This window comes from Ptychodera flava, chromosome 4 (genome assembly GCF_041260155.1).
Source record: "Ptychodera flava strain L36383 chromosome 4, AS_Pfla_20210202, whole genome shotgun sequence".
Taxonomy (NCBI): domain Eukaryota; kingdom Metazoa; phylum Hemichordata; class Enteropneusta; family Ptychoderidae; genus Ptychodera; species Ptychodera flava.
The window spans coordinates 34,467,446-34,491,093 of record NC_091931.1 but is presented as its reverse complement, the minus strand read 5'-3'; the positions used below and the strand labels follow the sequence as shown (position 1 = coordinate 34,491,093).

General features: G+C 36.7%; 1 protein-coding gene across 3 annotated transcripts in view; it reads right to left on the bottom strand.

Moving 5' to 3' along the window:
* Positions 1-23,648, bottom strand: part of LOC139131541 (rho guanine nucleotide exchange factor 17-like) — a 131,863-nt gene that overhangs the window by 19,864 nt on the left and 88,351 nt on the right. For all 3 annotated transcript variants that reach the window (XM_070697631.1, XM_070697633.1, XM_070697632.1), the window contains one exon: positions 3,888-4,097. In XM_070697631.1, coding sequence (XP_070553732.1) covers positions 3,888-4,097 — 210 coding nt within the window. The remainder of the gene's footprint in view (positions 1-3,887; positions 4,098-23,648) is intronic.

Sequence of the window (23,648 nt, the reverse complement as noted above, 5' to 3'; positions counted from 1 at the left end):
ATTAAGTTGTGGTGTCATTTTCTTGAAACTTTGCACAAATATTCTTGGAAGTTGTGCAAGTGCAAAAATGAAATAAAAAATGGGGGTCACCACGCTTGTTTCCATGGAAACGGACGTTAAAATGGGGTCGTTAGAAATAAATAAAAATGATATAATTCACTTAAACTAAAGAGAGCAATTATAAAACGCTTAGCAAATGAGTTAATTTTAATAAATACCAAGACTTAAGATCCATATCTATCGAATGTATAGTTTTCATGATGTTTGTGAAAAAATTTTAACATAAGTATCGATTACAAAATGATGATATCGAAATTATATCACTACATAATTTTCGAACTTTCTTCCTGTCGCTTTGAATGGTGTCATTTTGACCAAACTTGGCGAATAAAATCCTGACATAATACCATTTAGTTACACTTTAATAAAAGGGTGTCACCACGCTACTTTTTACAATATCTCCAGGTGAATGGGTAATTTGCGCCATATAAATGGGAGAGAAATGTTAATTTTTCGCTCATATTGAATAAAAACCAGCTTCCTGGGGGGTCAAAATATGACAAGGTTATAGGTCACATGTATTTCTAAGACACTGGGTCAAAAAATTAGGTAAAGGCGCAATTTCAACAATGACAGGTGATGTTAAATACATGCGTTACAAAATAACCCATTTGCGGCAGGCTGGAGTTAAATCTGCGCAGAAACGTTCTAAAGCGTGTGCGCGTCCGAATTCGTCGCCCTTTACCTTAAGTGCCCAAAGTCAGTTTTCAAGTTGTCGCCATTATAAAATATAACTCAGGCAATTTTTTTCGGATCCTGACAATTTGTCTTCAGATTTTTACAAAATTTTTTACAAAATTGTAGCCGGTGAAAGTTGATGTCCCGTTGGTCCAAAATTATCACAATAAATAATAACAGAAAAATTCATAAGAATTGGCAAAATGTTGCATGCACTAAAGTTGGGAAAAATTACAGTACTCAAAGTGTTAGAAGAGACAAATGCACACATCTTTTATGGATCTGATAGTCATGTGGACATGGCCAGTCCCTGATCAGTCAATTAGCCTCTATTTGTCAATTACAATGAATAGCAATAGATTGTTTGATTTTGCTTGAACTTCAAATTATATCAATATGTCTAAACTGTAATCCTAAAAACACAATGGATTCTTTTTTTTTTCTGTAATGACAAGCTTTAACCTTTCACCCACACAAGACTTGATATCATACAGATTTAAATATTGACTTTACTGAGGGCATAACAGCAGAAATAACTCATGCAACCGTACTCATGGCCGGGGCACTTGTGAGTGCATTTGGTTAATGCAAATGCCCCTGGGGACTTGCTTCTAATTTTGTAAAATACTTAAACCGTAAAACAAATCACTGCGTGTGAATAATATTTTGTAAAGAGTGGCTTTTTATTGCTACTTGTGAAATATATACGGTGGTTGTAAAAACTGCTTATACAAGTTTTGATTACAAATTCTGAAATGACAACCAAGTGCGTCAAAATTTATGTTTTCTCAGTCATGTAGCAGCAACTGACTCATGATAGGTGAAATTCATCATGTGTCAAACACTCAGCTATCACTGTTAAATGAGCACACAGTACCAGAATCCCATTTTATCGATTTTTGTTTGTTTCACCCCCTACTCACAATCAGATCTTGCAGGAGGCATTTTACACAAAAGTACACATTCATAGATTTATCTGCTGTTCTGAGAATCTGTCTCCCTGGGTACATAATGATGTTGAACTCCGGGACCCCAAGGTCGGGATGTATCATCAGTAACCAGGCAACCGCAATGGAAATACACCCATAAAGAGCTGTATTGACTCTAGAACTGATAAAAAAGTTGGAGCTTTTTCACACTTTTGTGAGCCAATCAATAAACTTAATGACTGATCACGTAAGGGGACAACTTCTTACTTGTCCAAAATGCAATTTTTATTGTATCTGTACCCCCACCAGGTTATGGGTTGCGGTTCGCAGACTTGTTTATGAGCAAGCTCTGAGTCTGCACATATCACACGTTCCATTCTGTAATGAATGCATCTCTGCAAGCGAACAGGCTGTGTGGCATAAACAGTTTGGATTAATTTTTTGACTGATTTGCAAACAAAGCAATTTGGGCATAGGTTTTGGTCCTGTAACACTGGTGAGATGTTACCACAAAGCATATCCTATGGTAGAAGCATGCATGCAAATTATTCTGAGCTCAAACTATGGCAAGACATCAACAGCATATAATATACCAGTATTAAGAGGTGAAATTTGGAAACTTTCAGCTGCAGTGGCTGGTCAAAAGACCTTGCGCTGGATCAATGACAAGCTATAAAATTTCTGAAGTAATTTACAGAGTCCTTTAGCAAGAAACAGAAATTCACAGCCGACAATACACACCTATTCTTTTCATCCTTGAGGCTCCTCCTTGTTGCTCACTTTAATCAAGGAGATTACATAGATTCACAAAATAATTGTGCAGACGACGCACATTGGTGCGATTCCCATCTACACAGACACAAAAAAACTAAACATCAAAGCCATTCGTTATGATACCAGCACCAAATGTTTGTCCTGTTTGGACTGTTGATATGTGCACCACGGCAACCAAATATCTTGCGGTTCCACTCTCCTCAGCCTGCTTCCTGGGAGGAAATACCCCATCCAGATTTGACATAGCACATTAATAATCTCATTTAGGGTCTCATTCGCCATCACCAGCTATTCAGAGCAAGGTGTTTTTTTCATATATGAGTTATGGAAGGTTGAGACCTATCAAACAATGCCCAAAACTGTACACAGGTAGATCACATTACTGATTGGTCAAATATGGTCACATGATTTATTTGCACTTGATACATTTCTTAGGATCATCTGCATGAAAGGTACTTTTTTATGTACAAACTTGCATTTAATACTGTTGACAGGCATTATTACTTTTCCCATTTGAATATTTTTGATAAAATGTCATGTTGAAACTCTAATGAATGCATCAATCAATTAATTAATGCAATTAATAGGTTGGCTCCACATAAGTTTCAACCAATAAGAACTTACAAGTTACAACTGCGGTGTTGGAAGTTGGGCACTCAGTAACATAAATGTCATCATTTTCCTGGCATCAGAGCTGTTTATACAATTATGCTGACAGAAACATTATGAACTTTCAACTCTAAATGTCCACTCAGGCCCTGCTTTTAATACAGGCATGATAAGTAGACAATCTTACCATGTACTATCTATACCTCCAATCATTGATAAGTGTGTAGTTATTATATCTAGGAGCATTGAGAACAGAAATTATGATGGCCAATCACTTAGTTAACCCATTTAAGTTTAATGTCATCACGAAAATGATTTCTCGGGAGACATACACATCTAAATAATGATATTTAGCGATGGTGACTTTGTTCTGAGACGCATTTAGTAGGGCTTCACCTTTACAAAAAGTATTCCATTGTAAATTCTTAGGGATATCCATGGGGCGGGCTAAACCCTGATTTTGAATGGACTATGGTACAAACAAATCATGTGAAAAAATATCTGTATTTCCACACGTTTGTAAATATGGGTTTACTTGTACCACCATCACATAATCAATTAGCCATTCTGAGTCTTCAGAACACAGCACGTCTTTTTTTATTCTGGAATATCGAATGTAACCACTGATATAGATATCTACAAGACAATAGGAGGCATATTGGACTATTGTACATTTCAAATTACAACTAAAATCCAAACAAAATCCAAGCACAGTCCAACTACATCACTGAGGTAAATTTTTCCCATAGGATTTTTTGAGAGGCTTTTGTCGTAGGTAATGATATATTTACATAAGATTTTATGGAGAAATTGAAAACAAAACACATCAGGTCTTACCTTTATAAGAAGAGAGTACCTGGGTATCCGCTGCACTGGTTGAATTATTAAATCATCAAATGTAAATTTGCTTTTACTGCCTTTGTTACAGTTATCAAGAAACTGTCTAAAGCTTGGCTTGCACTCTTTGGCTTCTTTGAAAGTTTCTTTGGCCTGGGCAAAATTATCCACAAAGGCCAGGTAGTCGTCCATCAGACGCTGTTTGTTGAACTAATTGAGAAAACAAAGCAAAACAAAATAAATTATATAAACACCAGAAAAATCATTGAATGTGGTGAGTCGGATTAAATTACTTCGTTTAATGTCACTCAGAGCTCCCAGGAGAATTCTGAAATATAAAGGAAGAAGTGTGCACCATTAAAAGATTAAATATGACATTTACTACACAACATACATTATACATATGCATGTTGCAGATGTCAAACCTTCATCACGTACACAACCAGAATGAAGAAGAAAAAAATTCTATTGATGATTTTTAAAATAGAAATCACCACATCATATGATAAGCTTTGGTGGTAATGTTGCCTGTACTGGAATTGTATGTTCCTAACAACAGACACAGAACTTGCAACAACTGAGAGCTTTGTAAGCTGTAACTGTTGATGGATTTTCCATTATTTTGGTTTCTTGTACAGTACTACTCAAGACATGTTGAAGTGCAGAATATTAAATTTGCCAGCACATCCTGTGTGTGTAATATGCAATGTTATTTTTGACAATGGAATTTTAGTCCTGACTAGAAACAATTTTTTATCAATGAAATTACACATTTTACACAGTGTATATGTTTGAAAGGCTAAATAATGTTTTGCAAGAGAGTGCTTTTGGGAGAAATTGGAGAAAATATACTCATTTTCTGCAATGAAAATAATGAAAATGTTAAAAAAGTTACCGCTAATACAGTCCATTTATGAAATTCATGAAGGAAATTCTTAAAGCACATGGCACTAATTAGGGATGTTGAGTGGCACTTGACAAAACTTCATATGTCAAAACTGTCTAAAGAAATTTTCGTCTTCTGCAAAACATTTGAAAATTTTGACATTTGGCAGATATTGAGCCTACACACAGATAGCACCTTTACCTGTGTTGCTGAACAACAAACAAATAAATCAGGAAAGTGGGGCTTCATTTTGAATAGCAGTGTCCAACTGGAAGGCCAAACCATTGCCAAGGTCAGACACATCAAAAAACAATGTTTCGCTGGGAAGATTTCTTAATCCATATGCCCATCCTTTAGTTTACATGTGTTTACCTCGTTTTGACCTTGAAGTTGGAGTGCTCTCTCCCTGTGCTAGGCTGTTTGGAACTATGCTGTCAAAATGTGGTTTTCAAAAAAAGGACTTAATTCAGAACCGATGTGCCTCGGAGTCAGTGCCAATGTCATGGATCTTGGCATACCAGGCTAACAACTGAGGGCATTGACCTGTTTATTGTGAACATAGAACTCAGCACTGAACAGACTACAGGAAGATCCAAAAACATTTTTGACATGGATTTTTTGTTGACCAGTATTTCTTATTTGGCAAAAGAAAGTAACAGTTAAAACAGCTAATTGCACCAGCACTCTGTCTTAATGTACAATATTATATAGGGCTCAGCCCTTGGTGTCGCGCCAGGGGTTAAGATTGGCAATGTTATTTGTATTGATTCATGATAAACTGTAATTGTTACTTCATAAACGTTTATATGAAAACTATGCCCAGTTTCCCTCTGATGAAAGCAGTTCACGTACTTACACGACGTCGCGTCAAACCCTGCAGCAGGGCAGGTATAGATTTTCTGTAGCGTGTAAAAATTTTGGACAAAAATTGGCAATTTTTACAATGATAACAGCCTATGGCGTTAAACAAGGGACGTATTATGCAATAATTATCATTGCAATGGTAACCGCACTGCCCACCTTCCACTTGCAAGCTGAAAACTATAGCGTTCCGTCTAAAAACTTGCAATTTTTGAATCTAATTATTGACACAGGGGGCGCTCTTCTATAATTCGATCCCAGCATTCTTTGCGTATGCCCCCGTTCATATGCACGACAGTTTTCTCCGTTTATCTATATCAACGATACTTTGTATCAGCGACAAGGTGTATAATACATTTACTGGCTAATAAAAGAGGTATATTTTATAAAAGGCATGTTATATCATAGTAATTTGTTTCGTATTTGTTTATTTACGAGTACTCAAAAAAAAAACATGGCGGCGCCCATCATGAGAAAGAAGGGTACACTTCCGGTTACTCGCATAGTATATTATGAATAAGCGCATGCGTAGTCAGTAAGCCGCTGGCGCGACTATAATTACTCAACACTGTTTTGCAAGTATTTTATACCAATACAGCACATGGTTGTCTGTATTAAAATACTTGATTCTATAAACAATCACTTTGCATTTATCCCGATGACTTACTCTGTAAACTCTTAGAGAGGCAATCCTCAATCCCTGGTTCTCACATTACTGCTTGTTGACACTGACTGTCTGTGTGATTTTAATCCTTTTGTTCTCTGAAACTTGTGTTCAGTTAGGGACTGGTCAGTTTCTTCGGCCTGGGGGGGGTGGGGGGTGGATTATTTTTTGCCGACGTCAAAAGTGGCTGACCCCCATTCCAAATTTTGAAAACAGGGTGACCCTCCCACGCGCAACAACTGTAATATGTAATAATATAATACTGTAAATATATATATATATATATATATATAATATATATATATATATATATATATATATATATGTATATATATATATATGTTATTTTACATACATTTATATTTTAAGTCATTCTGTGTTTTAATGAAATTGTTGGCATGTCAGTTGTAAGATAGGAATTTCAAAGTGTCAATCTTAAAGTTTGAATACAGTACATTTTGAATGAGCTGTGAATGTATTTCACTCTTTCTATGCTTAACCAGATGTCCTGAACTGTTGTACAGAAATGGATGTCAATCATTAATATCAAACAGGAAAAAGCAGTAAATCAAAAACTTTGATGGGTGTTAAGACTGCCAGCCATCCAATTAAATCTCCTGAGGAGCCATAGAGAGGCATTTTAGCCAAATCTGATGTGTGCAGAGTCTGAGATGACCTTTTCTTGTAACATTGATATTTGTGCATGTTGCTTTCGCATACTGAATTCTCATAGAGAGAACAGAAAAGTATCAGGAATTTGTCATGCTTTTCATATGAAATGCAGATTTCATAATAGTACACTTTCACTTAGCAAACATCAAGATATCTCTGGCATATATCTCTGATTTATTAAAGTATGGCGCCCGAAGGGCGCGGAGAAAAATATGAAACATCCTGATATCTCTGATATATATGTCTTGTATATTAAAGTAATGCACAGGAAGGGTGTGCTGAAAATGTCTGATATATTAAAGTAATGCGCTCAAAGAGCACGCTGAAAAATATTGAACATACATATATCTCTGATATATGTATGCCTGATATGTTAAAGTTGGGCGTGCTGAAAAATATGTCTGATTATTAAAGTTACGCGCCCGAAGGGCGCACCGAAAAATGCAACTGGATGAAATTTGTGGCTGACACGATGCATTTTAGGCAATGATGAGCCTGTGTCGAAATTCAAAAACACACTGACCCCCCCTATTGGGCATTTCAAAAACATGGTGACCCCCCCCTATCACCAAAGTCAAAAACAGGGTGACCTGACCCCCCCCCCCCATGAATCCACCCCCCCCCCCAGGCCGAAGAAACTGACCAGTCCCTTAATCAATATGTTCAAAGATGAAGCTGACTGAAAACTTGCCCTGTTGAATGAGCAATCTTATCCTCTGTCAGTAGTTTACAATCTTTTACAACATATAAATTTTCATACACGCGTAGTATTACTACTTTTGATAAAATAAATCAATTGATGGCTTCTCATACTTATAATGACACGTTCAGAGTTATGGACAACAAAATGATATGTCTTCCTGAAAACCAAAAGATAATGACGTATTCATAACTGTAGATAAACAAACCAACATAAAGCTGCTGGTTGGCTACAGCAAACTGTGCAGAACCATTACAAGTAATAAAATGAAATTGTGAAAAAATGAATGAAAAAACGGTGTGTATAACACTTCATTGGACAACATAATTTCCACTACACATCCTCACCCAATGATCTAACCATTGAAAGCTGCTACCACAGGAAGGCACCTCTTACGCAATTTCTTTCTACGCAATTACTAAGAATGAGCACAACTACAAGGTGGGCCAAAGAATTCTTTCTAATGATGTAACATTCTCTTACGATTGCAAAACTCTCACCCCTTTTTGTGAGAGAGAAGCAAAAAATATGTCACACTTGGCATGAAGAGAGGAGAATTAACCTGAGGTCACTGCTCAAGAATTCAGCCAGCATTGTGCCACTGGAGAAAACGATGAAAGGGCTTGTTTACCACATCCATCTGAAGATTCCATGGGGAGGGTGTGACAATTTCATGTCCACTTGGCTGCTTTTAATGAGTCTGAACCATTCAGTGGCACATAGATGTGTTGGTATGTCCCCCAAAAATGTTTTCTTGTTTGTACAGAAGTCACCGACGTCTCTATAGATGGCTTGGGACAACTCTGTCACCCCGAGACAATGGGATACCCATCCATGTGCACTTTATACACAGTCACATTCAACGTTAGCTGTGCTCCGCGACACCTGTCCGTCAAATATCCAGCGCATTTCAAATATCTTTTACCGGACTCCGCAAATGGGCATTAATCACCAAGCTAAACAGGAATCTGCGGGTAATGCGAGTTCAAAAAGTCAAAATGTTACAGTTAATATCTTGTCACTATTCCCAGCAACAACAACACCTTTACAAATGTCAGATTTTATTTGAATATAAAATGCTGGCCTCCTTAACTGCCTGCAAATGCTACTGATGACAATCCGAGCCTGTCCCAGGAAATTAGCACAGAACACAAACAGTACTTAAACTTCTTTTAAGATCAAATGTACCACCATCACTGTTCAAGGAGTCTTTTAGTTTATCACTTGGTAACCAGAGTGACATAATTGAGTGGATGTAGGAGTACTAGCAAAGAAGCAAAGTAACATGTGACGATAAAGGATTAATACTTTTGCCATTCAGCAAACCAAAACGGATTTCCATAAATTGTGAGCTCACACAAAGTTCAAAAGTTGTTGCAGTAGGCATATAAAGCAGACACACTTCTGTTTAAACATTGTTATCTGTACAGTGCACGCTTAGTTAGGCAACAATGCGATCTAGTTGAGTTAGGCAACAATTCAATCTAGTTGAGTTAGGCAAAACAGGTAGACCTCAAGTAAGCAGCTTCCTTGCTTTACTTCATGTTCACCAGATGATGAATTTCCACCTGTTTCTCTCACCTCAAAAAAACAGATCATTTGACCTAAATCTGTCTGTCTACCTTGAAGTCAGCCTTTATATTTTCTGTGGCGTATTTAATGTAACAGGTCTCTAAAATTGAACAGACTAGCGCTAAATGGTTATCTACGCTGGCAAGAGGAGGGCCTCATATTGTAAAGTACAGCTGTTTTACTGTGGATTGTGTTGGTGGTTTGTTAATGCCTGTACACCAATAACAGCAGAACAGTATTCCACAGTTATGACTGAGGTTTTTAAGCTCCAGAGGGGGGCAACCGGCTTGACAATAGAATTAGAATCTGTAATGTTGGTAATCTTCTGGGATAGCAATCACCCCAGAACTATTAAAGTTGGAACAAATTTGATTGCCATTCAGTGAGATCCTATCGATCAATCGTGGAAAGTTATAGCTGTGAAAATGTTGACCACTGACAGACACAAGAATTATCACAGTCAATAGGCATGATATTAATCCTTTGAATGCCGGAATTTTTCCCACCAAAATTTTAGTGCAACATTTTACCATTTTTTATGAATTTCCCTGTAATTTCTTTAATAATTTTGAACAAAATGGACATCACATTTTGTTGGCTACAGTTTTTTATCAAGATTTTGGCAAAAATCTGAAAATAGCGCCAATGGCACTTGATCACAACTGGCACATTGTAAAACTACTCTATCTCTGGGTGCACCTGTACATTAAATACTAAATAGGTAGGTGCTGCGGCTGTGGAGTTTTTGCAGCACACACACCCGCACAATCATATCATACACATACAGACAAACTCAAAGACAGGCAATCTCAAACCTATAAGAAGAGTTTTCACAGGCGCATATACTCTTGGCCATATGGGAGTTTGAATGGTTAGCTTTACATACTGACATAGAGGAGAGGTTGTTAATTGTGCCTGCACTTCAAATGTTAAAGAATAGCCACCTGGTATTTGTAGCTGACAGCTGGGGAAAAGTGACACGGGACAAGTATGGATTTTAACTGTAAACAAATTTTATTCAATATATAAACACTGAACAATCAAGCAGGCAATATATTGTAAATGGTTGTTGATGGTAGAAATGTAATGAGTAAATAAAATATACTGTAATGGTAGTAAGTGTAAAGTAAATATCGAAGCTAAATAAAATACTAACAAAAATGCAAATGTACTCTGATTGTAATGGAAAATGATTATAAAAATTGTAGAGTAATCCAAGGGTTAAGTAATCTAAGCGGCTAAAGTCATCACGCAAAGCAAACTTGCGGCAAATGTAAGGCTATGCAAATGATGATAAAGTTACAAACTGTAGATACATTGAAAGGGGAAGTTCACCAAGGATGATTTTACATATGTTCAGGAAGTTTCATTTTAGGGCTTCATCAAGTCCATGTAATTTGAAGCATGGAAAAAAAGCTTCAAGCTTGGGAGCTTGCAACATATGATATGGAAAGGACCATCTTCTGGTGTGTATGGCATTGTCCAGTCACCCAGGCTCAAACCAGGCTGTGCGTATTTACATAACTATTGTTGATACTGAGTATCCTTGCATAAACGATGTATCCCGTATAATAAATTGTCCACTGTCAAATTTCTCACTTGTTATTAGTAAACAGCAGCACAGAATCTGACAGTGGACAGTTCATCATAAGTGATTCATTGTTTGCAAAGGATACTCAGTCTCAACAATAGTTATGTAAATATCCACAGCCTGGTTGATCATAGGTGAGTGGACAATGCCATACCAATCGGAAGATGGCTCTTCCATATTATGTGATGGAAGCTCCAAGCCTGGAGCTTTTTGCCATGATTCAAATTACATGGAGTTGATGAAGCCCTAAAACTGAAGTTACTGTATTATTTATTGGTTTTGTAAAACTTGTGTGAGTTATAAATGGCAAAAATAGCTTTTGCGAGGTGACTGATCACAAAGGTATATATTTGACCCCTTTTGATGCCATAATGCCATGGATTTATGAAGACAGTGTGTGGTAGGTCATCGAACATGAGCAGGTCATTAACAAATTTATCATTCAGTTTTAAATCTGTAATGATGGAAATATATAGTTCATCTCCCGGGTGCAGAATTTTATCTAAATCTGCTCTTGTCATAAGGTGCCTCTGTAATGACATACAAAGGGAAATTAATGCATTGCATGTGCACTGTTTGCCTCTGGATCCAATACTAAATTGTGTACTTCCTTGATGTGTACAACCACGTACCAGAATTTAATATAGTTTAAAATGTTTGTTGCTGCTATCAACTACACTTTGCTGTTATTATTATTTAATACTGCTAACATATGTACTTCTATTGTCTCCATTTTTATCTGGACACAAATTACTTTGTTGGTTAACATGGTACAAGTTACTTTGTTCACCCTTGTTGGTTACATCAGTTACATGTTTGTTGGTACTATTACTTTGTTGGTTGTTACAGGTGTCACTTTCAAGTGTACTTTCTTTGGTTACATTTAAATTATGACGTAGGTTACTTTGATTTACATGATACAGGTTACTATGTTTGCTTTTCTTGACTGTACTTTTATTTGTCATATCATGAGTAGTATGTTGAGCCACAATGTTACTTGTATTTTCATTGGTTTCATTGCACAAGGTCCATTCATGGTCTTTTGATGTAGCAAACTTTGTAGCTTGAGCACTATCCTGTAGAGAGACAAGAAAAAAATTATTCAGTTTATAATAATCAATAAGCATTCAACAATGAAAGTTTACAATTATACTTGTAATCATTAAATAGACATACATCTATAAATGTACAAAACAGTGAAAAATTATGGAAAAAACATCTAAAGAAATATATATCAGCAAAACATGACCATTAAAGTGCTTGACATTTACACTTATCAAATGAAAAGTTAAACCACAATGATGAATATTCCTTTCAAATTCAAAAATTTTTCAAACACTTTATGATCTCAAGTGTAGCAACAGCTTTCTCGGCATTCAGGAGTTCCTAATTTTACGGATCACAATGTTTTGTATGTTGTTCATGATAGTTTTTACATAGTTTTTAGAAATATTTGTTTAGTTTTTATTACATTAATTATCTGTGTTTTTATGACATTAAGGGATAGAAATATTTTCATTTCTGGTGGTAAACTTTTGCCACAAGAAATAATTAGGTGGTAATTCTAAAAATCTGGTAGCAATATGAATTATTACTGGTAGCGATATGAATATATTACCACAGATACAGAATACTTCTGCAGCATTCAGTCAGTGTTCACAGTATGACAACTTATCATACATATACACTACAAGCTCCTCAAATTATGTGCCACATTTATGCAGTCTTTAAGTCATGAAGTCAAATTTTGTTAGCCACACAAATACAAATTTTCCTTGCAGAAGAAAGCATTCGGTAGCATAGTGGCAGTGTACCGGTAGATACAAGTATTGTGGTGTTGTGTCATAGTTGTGATCAAGCAGGCTCAATAACATCTTCAGCATAAGTATTTTTCTTGAGACAAAAAGGGTTAGGCCAAAATCCTTTAAAACAAGACACAATGATATTGTTCAATTCAAATGTTTTTAAGAGTAATAATAGTTTTAATGATAATGATAACATTGTAGCCCAGGAACATTTTCATTTGATATTTTGATATAATCAAGAAATGTCTGGTGATGTTCACTATTACATCATTAAAATGGAGGAATCTGCTGAAATATTAAAATCATTCAGAATCACATCATTTCTTGCAAAAGTTAAAGCAGTTTGAAATAGTCCAAATGGATAATTTTAATTGTTTTACTTTTGAATTGTTGCTTTGATGTTAAGTAACCATGCAAAAATTGCAGCTTTAATAAAAGATTTGAAATGGATATGCTTACTGCAACTACTGTTGACAATTTCCCTTTGCCATAACTGTTAATAAAATTTAATTTAAAACTGTTAGTCAAGCTAAATGCCATTTAGTTGGAAAGCACCAAGAAATTATACCTATTACCATAAGATTGTACCTATTGGACCTCCCTAGGTGGTTTCTTTTGAACCATAATTGCGTACTTAAGGGGTCACATAAGATGACCCAGATTTGACCTTTCAGAAAACCTCAAGTTTTTCTCCTTTTTCCTTGTATTATGACTCTGTTTGTGAAAGTTTCCTTTGAAATAATGGTTTTTACAATCAAACTGACTAATTGTAGGCCAAATTTTGATAAGAGCAAGGTAGGTAAAACTTGGACTAAAAGGACGACCGGTACGCGGGACTAGAGGCAAAGCCAAGCCCAGCCTCAGTCAGTGTATTCCATGGTCGTTACTAGTACGTCCATGATGTATTGTAGCACATCGAACAGCAACAATGTTTGCTTCACGTACCAGGGAATTTGTAACTTTGTAGAAAGGAGAGTAAAGTGTTTCAATACATTGCAACTTTGTAGGAAGGAGGGTAAATTGTTTCAACACCTTACAACATTTTATTATAGCTATAGTTTTCTGTTGGGGAGGCATCGTGACATGATTTCACGAGAAGAAAAAACATATAGTATGCAAAGACGTCAATATTTTGCCATTTGTAATTAAAGTGTATACGTTGTCTACACGTCACCCACAGTCCCTATCAAGCCGCAACTCAAAGTGATAAGTTTCTCTTGCATAGTATCAATGTCATTTGATGAGGCGGCCTGCAGAAGGAGACTTCAGCATGCAGCATTTCACTGAAAACAGCCCTTTGAGAGAATGGTTACACTCAACGCAACATTTACGCACGGTCCCTCTGTGATTTATGCAAATAAACTTAAAACTGTTCACGACCACAACCTCACCTATCGCTCTCATCCTATCGTGACGTCATATATATAACAACAATCATGCCCCACACTCTTCTCTATCGCACAATACACGAACAAAATGTCACCAAGCTTCTTTCCAATATAAATAATGATAATTTATACCATACCTTTGTCTTGACCTACGGTAGTGTCTTCTGTTCTTGATTTCGATATCAAAGCCAAGAGTCCTTTGTTCTCTCACTGAACGGGTTGCTCACACCATACACGTTTTTGATCCACATGCACACACAAAAGAAGTTCCGTAATAGCCCATTCCGGCCATTTTCAAACCACACTGTTGTCAGTGGGGTAAACAATATTCGCAACAATCACATTTCCAGGCTAATAGACTATGTTTTACGAAATCACACGTTCTTATCACAAAATAAAACTATCTTGTCTTTAAATCAATGCGCCAGTAAACAGGTCCAGCAGCTAGTTATGTCATCAAGTCGGGTAATAAATGTTAAGGGTCTTAACAAAAGTGAGAAATCTAAAACATTAAATATGTTGTTTTTTATCAATTTTATCGCCAAAAGTTCATGAAAATCTCTGATACTCTGAATCAGCCATCCTGCATATTTCTAACATTCATCAAACCCTCATTTCTGTTCCACAACTCATAAAACAGTCCACAATGCAGGATTGGTGTACATTCCAAAACTACATATATGAAAGACCCCTAAAATCAATTAGTTAAAAGGGGGGTTAGAAATTTCGCAAAACTATCTAACCGCCACTCCGTTTGGCTCCATTTTTCCGAATTGGAACCTTGAAACCAGTCTGAATATCTGTACCAAATATCAACGCAGTCTGTTCAGCGTGTTTTTGACTTTTTGTCGTTTACGGAAATGGACGACATCTTTCACCGGTTGAAACTACCACTATATCACAACTTGCAGTTGTGATAAAAAAATTGACTGGTGTTTTATTTTGTAAAGGTGACAAAAATTGACTTTAGTGCTCAAAGGGTTAAAAGTAACTGAAGCACTTCGCAAAAAACCAACACATTCATGAGGAAAAATGGTGTAGCCTGAGTCAAAAAAATAAAAATTCTGATAGGCAATAACCTGGCACTTGTGCATGTCATAGCTCAAATAAAACATACAGCTTATTGAAGTTATAATACATATCTTATGAGGTGGTTCAACATCAAATAAAAGAGTAGTTTGCATAGAAGCCATTTTGTGAAACGACTATGACAGAAATCATACATCAGAACGGTTCAGACTTGAAAATTCAACGTTAATTAATTCTACAGAATTCTACATTGTATTCGTAAGTTGCACTAAATTTAGGAAGAGCGCTATACTTTTATACATAATGGCTGGACCTCTGCCTAGGTGAATGCGGTGAAAGGCATATATCAATGAAAGTTAAACTCTCAGATCACTTGGCAGGAATGAGGATAACACCAACCTACACGGATAAATTGACCTTTTCATGAAGTATTTTGTAATACACACTAGATCTGTGAAGAGGCTCATGCAACTAGAGTTTCACTGAAACAAAACCCTTTGAATTACAAATTTACAAAATACCTGTCAAGTCAACACCTGGCTGCCAGCTGTACCTATCTTTGATTACATTTTTATAATAGTTGAATTTCGAACAATTCAAGGCTGTATGTGAGCGCTGGAAATGCACATTTCGGTCAATAATCAGGAATAAAGAGGTCCTCGAACCCAGGTATAGGTGTGGGTGGTGATAATAGCTTTTGGGAATATTCTCTAAAAGGTGGGAGTATCATCGTACTGGATTCAGGAACAGTATGACTTCATGTGAACTTTGACCTTCGGGTATCTATTGAACAGCCACTCAACGATAGCAGAGATGGGAAAAGTGCATTCAGAGTGCTACCTGATTTATGGATCAATCCTAATGTTTTTCCATGGTTGGGCTGTTCCATTGAAACACACAATAGGAGTGGTAGGGTTAAACAAACAAATGCTTCATTCAGGACGTTGTCTGCCATAGGTATGAAGGATGCACTACACACAAACAGAGAGAGGGATTTTTACAGGGAGCATCACATGTGTCTATGTCAACAACTGATGGAATCACAGGAATAAAATGAATAGATGAGACAGAAGACATGAATAAAACAAATAACATGGACATTTCAATGAAATCATCTATCCAATATCTCTATCCTTCTTTAACATTTTTCAATTTTCTTTCTTACTTCATATAGCATTATCCGCAAATTTTTCGTTTTCAGGTTTCACACAAGTGGTACACAGCTACTAATTTACACTGAAATATCTTGCATATGTGGCATTTTTTTGGGTAGCACCAAATTGCATCACAGCTATGTGTGGCTGGAACGACAACAACATTGAGGATTCCAACCACGAAAACACACACATCATCAACTTTCTAGAAATTTGTCTCAGTCTGCTGTTATTGGCATTCCAGACGGACGGGTGGTCGGTAAAGCAAGCAGGCAGGCGACAGTGGGGTTTAAGACGCAATTACAACTATTCGGTCTCCTGACTGAATTGGTAACTTCCTCCTATGGGAGTTCCAATGTCCCTGCTTTTGTTGTTTACTCTACAATGTCGTCAAGTTTTAGAGTGAGACAGCTTTGTCAAAGCAGGTGTCCCTATGTTTTGGTAGACGTCCATTCTTAAGCTGGGAGGGTATAATCTGTCAGACTCAGACCCTTTGGCTGTAAAGTTTAAGAATGAGACGACACTACCAGCAAGGCTGGTTTTTTTACAAGTAAAAAAACACTACACTGCATTCACTGCTGATATTAATGATCCCTTCTCTGGCAAATGCAGCAGATAGGTCCAAAATGCAAATAAGTCCGGTCAAAATATAACAAATTCCTGTGCATATCACAAAAAAAAGGTAAGTAATAACTTGGCACCATTCAGTCTGAGGATGACACCTTAGAGATTGTTGTTGCATCACTTTTCTATCTTTCCAATGGGTGCAACGCAGAGACGCTGTCAATGGTTTTTTAACATGAGCACCGTAGGAAATATTCATTGCCAGATTGAATATGCATAATGCCACATGGTTAGAAACTTTCTACTTGCTATCTGAGGCACTTTAACCTTATGCTCTGTCAATGGTAATATCCAGTCGCTAATCAGCAAAGCAAGTAACCATTATAATTTATCACAGAGTCAGCTATCCATTGAGTTCTATTTGTATCTAAACAAATGACCTGATAGCCTAAAGATACCAAACCATTGGTTGGGAAGTGCCTTCATTTTGCCATGTAAAGACACAGACAAAATATTTTTATACCATGATGGACAAGCTCCTTTAGGGTACATGAATAGAAAATTTATGACATTCTTGTGAATTGCAAGAAACAACAAAAGACAGCTTCGGTCACATCATAATGACTTTGATGACAAATCTGACTTGAACACAGAGGCTGAAACACTTTAAATATTGTAAAACCCTGAGTGTTATACAAATGCCAAGTCTATTCATTTCCTGACACCAATGGTTTTCAATCTGGGGGTTCAAGACATGTCGGGGCAAAATGACAATTTCCATTATTGTCTGTTGGTATGCTGAAATTAAACAACGCAGAGGATATGCAATACAACAGAATATGTATAAATTTGTTTTAAAATGCTTCCTCTTTTAATACCTCTTGATAAATTTGAGAACACTTGAAACACCTGGTAATATTGGAAGTTTCTGTGTCAGTAGGGAGAGGAGAGAGTAATAGGAGAACACATGAGAATTCTGAACAACCTTCCACAAGTGATTGGTGACCCTCCAGTGAAAGTTATAAATCCCTCAAACAAACAAGGGCCACAGAAGGCCGTGTCTGGGCCACTGATTGCTAAAAGCAACATCAATATTTTTTCCTATCATCACAATTCATTTAAATACTGAAACTATGAGTTACCAAGGCAACCATTTATTTTTATTCCCCTCAATTTAAGTTTACTTTGTGGGCAGTGCATGATCCTGAGGGGACACTGATGATCACGCATCCTAGTGCTGGCTTGGGTTTTGTTGCAGTTTGATGGAATCTTGGATAATGGCTCTTGACATCATGCTGAGGAGATTTTATGGTTACTTCCAATGTCTACATCAGTCAATCATACGCAATGATGGGCAATGAAGAGATAACAATTTGCCGAATCATCCGGCTTTGACATGTTTCCATGGCAACACCCCCTGCAACTATGCCAAGAGGTAGTCCAAGATTTTCTTTTTCAGGAATATTTCTGTTTCATCTTTTAGGATAGTCCCAAGAAATTACTTCAAAGTTAATGCCACACTAAACAGTGAGACTGCAAATCTGAAACACTAAGACCACTTCAAGGTTGTGTTATCAGCACCTGTAAAGAGCACCTGTGGTGACTCTAGGTGTATGACCTTTCACCTGAGGTTGGTTCTTGAGTAAACTGGTTCTTTGTTTTGCAGACAGTTTAGATTTCACCTGAGTGCAATTTTAGGTGACCCAGTTCTGGGTGAACTCTTCGTTCCAGTGCACTGATCAGCACGGAGAGACGACAATTCTCCTTCTTTTTTGCAGGGTGGGATAAACTTCTATAAAGTAATACAAAAAACTTGTCCAGCTGCCACTAAGTACAGAATTAAAATACGATATAGCTTTCACGATAAAACGATAAACTCTATGGAATGTCTGCCATCATGAAACACTGAGCAAATTGCAACTTGGTACTGTGCAGGCTCCACAAATAGTAGACAAATATGCAGAAGGCATAAATGCAAACAACAAATACTGAAGTGTGAGAATACGCCGGGAACTTAGCAAAGAGCTTACGAAAAAGCCACCAGCGATGTGTAAATACCAAGGAAAATATACTCCAAATGTTGTGAGTGTTTGTTAAAATGTCAGGACTCACTCAGTGCCTTGAGGGCTCACTGTACAAAGGGGAAAAAATAGCAATATCCTTCTCTGAGAGTTCAAAACATGATACTTGAAATACAAGAGCTAAATAATATTCATATTACTCCTCTCATCTGATATGTACGATTCAACCAGTTCAGTATGAGTGCACTGTGCAGTATCAATGCATTTCAAGGACCTGAATTCTGGTAGCGCTCTCTCTATGACCAATGAGAGTACTGTGTTCATGCACTCAACCGTAGGGATTAGAACCTGACAAAAAAAATTTCAAAATGTCACATAACCTTTTTCAACAATTGCTTTGGGGTTTTCAATTAATGAGATGCAACACGATCCAACTACTTGTGGAAGCAATCAATAACAGTGCCCTGCGCTTTAAACCATGTTTCTCATTCTCAAGCATTTGATGTATGTGTTGTAAAAATGAATTCCAGTACAGATTTGGCTTCTCTTGTCTACAACAGCAACACACATAGTACATAATAGAGGCTGCGTTGATGGGCTGAATACTGGGAATTTCAACATGCTTGTACAGAGGGAAATCAAGAAAGATTTTTCAGACGACAGAAGTAAAATACTACAACCTCACCTGAAACTTCAAATTTTACAGTTTCCTTGAATGTATAATGGCTGTAACTTTTAATATTTCATTAGTTTTGAGTTCCAAGGGAAACTGTCATCGCAACTGCGCCTGTGCGAGTTTCTTGTTTACAAACAATGTATTTCATGCACAATATCTAGATGCACCTCATCATCATAGCTGCATCATTTAAATTATACTATGTAGATTATGACAGACATGTTTTAATTTCATCAATCACCATTGTATCTTGGATACAGTGTTTACATTGGTCAATGGGCCCCATACGACCTTAGAGCACAGTTCTTACGACTGTATCCCTTTGAAAACAAACTCATTTTTTTATTTCTTCTCCGTATAAAGTCTGTTGAGAGTTGACCACTTGGCATTTCAATATGATTTGGAGAGAAGAACACAAAATACACACAGAGCACATAAAGAGGAAAATTCATCGTAAGTTACAGCTTATGAAATTTAATCTTTAAACATTATAATTCAAACACTATGAAGCTTATTTTTCTGTTTCCTTGATTTCTGATTCGGAAAGCCTATAGTGTCATGGAAGATGTTACCCATCCTAGCCTCACACAAAATCTACACTGAGACCTTTCTCATTGCAAATTCGCAAAAAAAATAAAATTTTGTGGTTTCTTTAAAGTGATCAGTGATCAAGTCAACGTTACTATATCACAGAACTGGGAATTAAATATTCAAGGGCAATGAACTCCTTAATTGATCAGTTCCTGTTATTTTGTGGTAAAAAACAACTGGAGCCCGTAACAGTGAAGATTTGTCTGCTACCTTTCATGAAACATCAGATCAGTTTGAAACTGGATCTAGACAGAAATGAACGATATGTGTAACTGTGACAACACTATCTATGGCAAACTCTATATACCTAACACTGCTACAATTCAGTTCAACTTGTCATACAGTCATAATAAAAGATCTCACCTTCAAATTTTGCGGATGCACTACATGGAAATTTCTGCTCACTCCTGTCCTAGAACACTTGAACTGCAATCTGCCATCACCAATCAAGTCAAATCTACATTATTTTAGAACACACTATTGAACAGTTCTGTGCTTCAACATCACTGACACTATGATGAGCATCAAATCTAATAAGACTCACTTTTGTCAACAAGTTATTGACAGTCACATGACAGTCATGTGACACAACGTCAGTACCAATGTGAACAACTGCTGGCTTGTGCTGTCTACCCTTGACACTCATGTGTAATATGTCTTCATCGTAACTTCCCCCTTTTTGTTATTAGGATATCAAGCGTACATCGTTGCCTTTAACTCTAGCTAGGAGTAATACGGGACATGTTTTGACTTCAGGGTGTTCACCTAATTTGTCATTGTCTGGTATTTTTTTGCTTGTTGTTTTTTAGAGCATCAACAATGGTGGCAAAGTACCAAGAGTTCCGGAAACGAGAGATGACCGTTTGTTTGCCACACAGGGAGTGACGAAGCCAGTGACACATACAGAGTAAGCGATGATGATGTCACGGCTATGGTGTCACATCTCAAGTCAAAAGAGATTATAATATTGCTTGGGATTGTATGACGAAGTATATATCGCCTCCAAGGAAATTTCACCATCAGCTATGACAACTTTATAAATGGGTAATACTACACTTACTTTTCATCACAAATATCATCTGGCCCAAACGGTGTGGTTATGTTAGGGTAGTATCGTCTCCCAGACCAACCTCTAATGAAAGTTCAAGTTTCATGTTGAGCACTTTGCTAACTGCTTCAAGTAGTGCAGACCAATCACAGCTGTTGTTACTAAAATATACTCAGTTTGGGCTGTGTGACATCCAGGAAAGGATCACTTGACAGATTAATCATCTTTGCCAAGACCTTCGCTCATCTCATTTAGAGATATTTTGGAGAAGCAAACTACAAGAAGGTGATGTCTCAAGGTATCTCTGCTGACCATAAATCTCAGCAAACTCTTGAAGATGAAAGATGGTACAAAGTGTTGAGAACAGTAGAAAGGAATTACATGATTGGCTGCTTACAGGCCATGTCTACCAATCATCTCACAGTGCTGTCAGTGACACAATTTCAAGGCCTTTTCTGCCAAGGATTGTTCAGATGGCAAATCCCTGCTCGACTAAACTCTTATAGCAAACAAAGTTGCCATATTCCAAATTATTCAAAATTTATTTTCTCGAACTGCTCTTGTTCTATTATTGTTTCTTCTCATGCATGTCATGTACAGCACACTGTGATGTTTGTAGTGTGAAAAGTAATAAAAAATAATAATAGTAAGAGTGTGTTTAACATGTTACACAGTGCAGGGTAATTATTCTGTAGTTTCAGTGTTCACAACGCACAAGTGTTGATTGTCAACTACAAAGTATACAGAATTCCCCTCACTTTCTCATCCTATGAGCTGTTTCTACTTCAGAAAACATTTATTGCTTATAATTTCACAGCAGATACCCTTCCACACATGCATTTTCCTAAAATGCTCAAACAGTACAATTATCATGGAATAAAATGATCCACCACTACCGGTACTGTGTTGTAATGAAAATCAGGCTATGGTATTGATGGAGTAATGGTCATATTTTTGTCACGCAATTTGGTACTCACTTGAGCCAATAGAAGGAACATTTTTAGTCATAAGTTGATAAATTTTGTCAATTTAATGTCCACATTTTTCTCTTTCAGAACTTGGAAGACCTAAATGTAAACCCTTACCTTAATGATGACATTTTTAGTCACATGATTATAATTTTGTCAATTTAATGTCCACATTTTCTCTTTACGGAACTTGGAAGACCTACATGTAAACCCTTATGTTAATGATGACATCGTTGGGTGCAAACTGTTGACAATGTGCTGCATTTGATTGCGAGTGGTTCTTAAAATAAAGCGTAGACGGAAGACTCACTACACTCCTTTTTCTTGTTAAAAATATGAACGTTTATGAGTAAAGCATCTTGGTTTAAAGAATTGTCAACTGCATGCATTTCCACAGACTGAATTTATCAAATAAAATGATACTGATTTTATTGATGCTGTGTGGGTTTATTCATATCAATACATTTCACTTGGCATTCTGGTTAAACTTATATTTTGCTGTGCAAAAATATTAATAGTCAACACTCCTAGGATTATAATGTATGTTGGTTTATCCCTGTCCATAATGGTCATCCTAGCATTCTTGTTAAACTTAGTTTTGGTGGAAACATGGATTCAAATTCTCACAAAAAGAAAGTTTACTCATACTGAAAAAAGATTGGCTGGCAGACATCTTTCAATAGAGTAGAATGTTTCAAAGCCGCGATATTTAACTTGACGAGACAGAATGCAATATTTAGCATGCCCTTTGATTCAATTCTCTGAAAATGAGCGACAAGAGCTGTGTTTTCTGTGTAGTCATGAAAACTGTTAATGGTGAACACTGCAACCGAAAGGACGTTTGCTCACTGCAGTAACTCACATTTCAAGATTAAAATATCAAAAGTTCATTTGGCTATGGTTAATACATGACAAAATACACAGAAGCCGAGATCGTGACAATTTACAAAAGCCTCATGAGAGATTTACAGTGAATCAAATAAAATACATGCCTTTAAGCACACTTAATCCTGAATAATTAATACACAAGAACAGAAGTAAATGATTAATACTAGGCACCCAATTTCAACTCATAAATTGTTCTGTAATCTAATCAATTGTGGCCGGGTCATCCATTGATGCAACCAGTACTACATGATGGACGATAGCCACCCCAATAAAACCTGAAGCTATTCTACCCAGGTATCTGTATTGTCTCATTTATAAATGGCTATGGACCAAGTCCCATGGAGATGCTATCATCATAGTCTCTGTCCATCTCACTGATAACGAGGAATAAATTGACAGAAAAATGTCACTGGGTGTTCGGTAGTGTAATAAATGCGGTTGGAGAAAAGTCAACATGATCCTAACTTTTGATTTGAAGAAGTAAAGTATGTGGCACAGTACGACCTTGATTTGGAATCTTCCTTGCATCATGACAGCTGTACAAGCCAAGGTTTTCATTGAAAAAAGTCATTAAGTTGTACCTGTTTGTTACTTCACATGATTATCCAAATTGTTAACTATTTGGCAATGAATATTTTTTACTCATTTTTTTTTTTTCCTCAAATATGCAGATGAATGTTTTA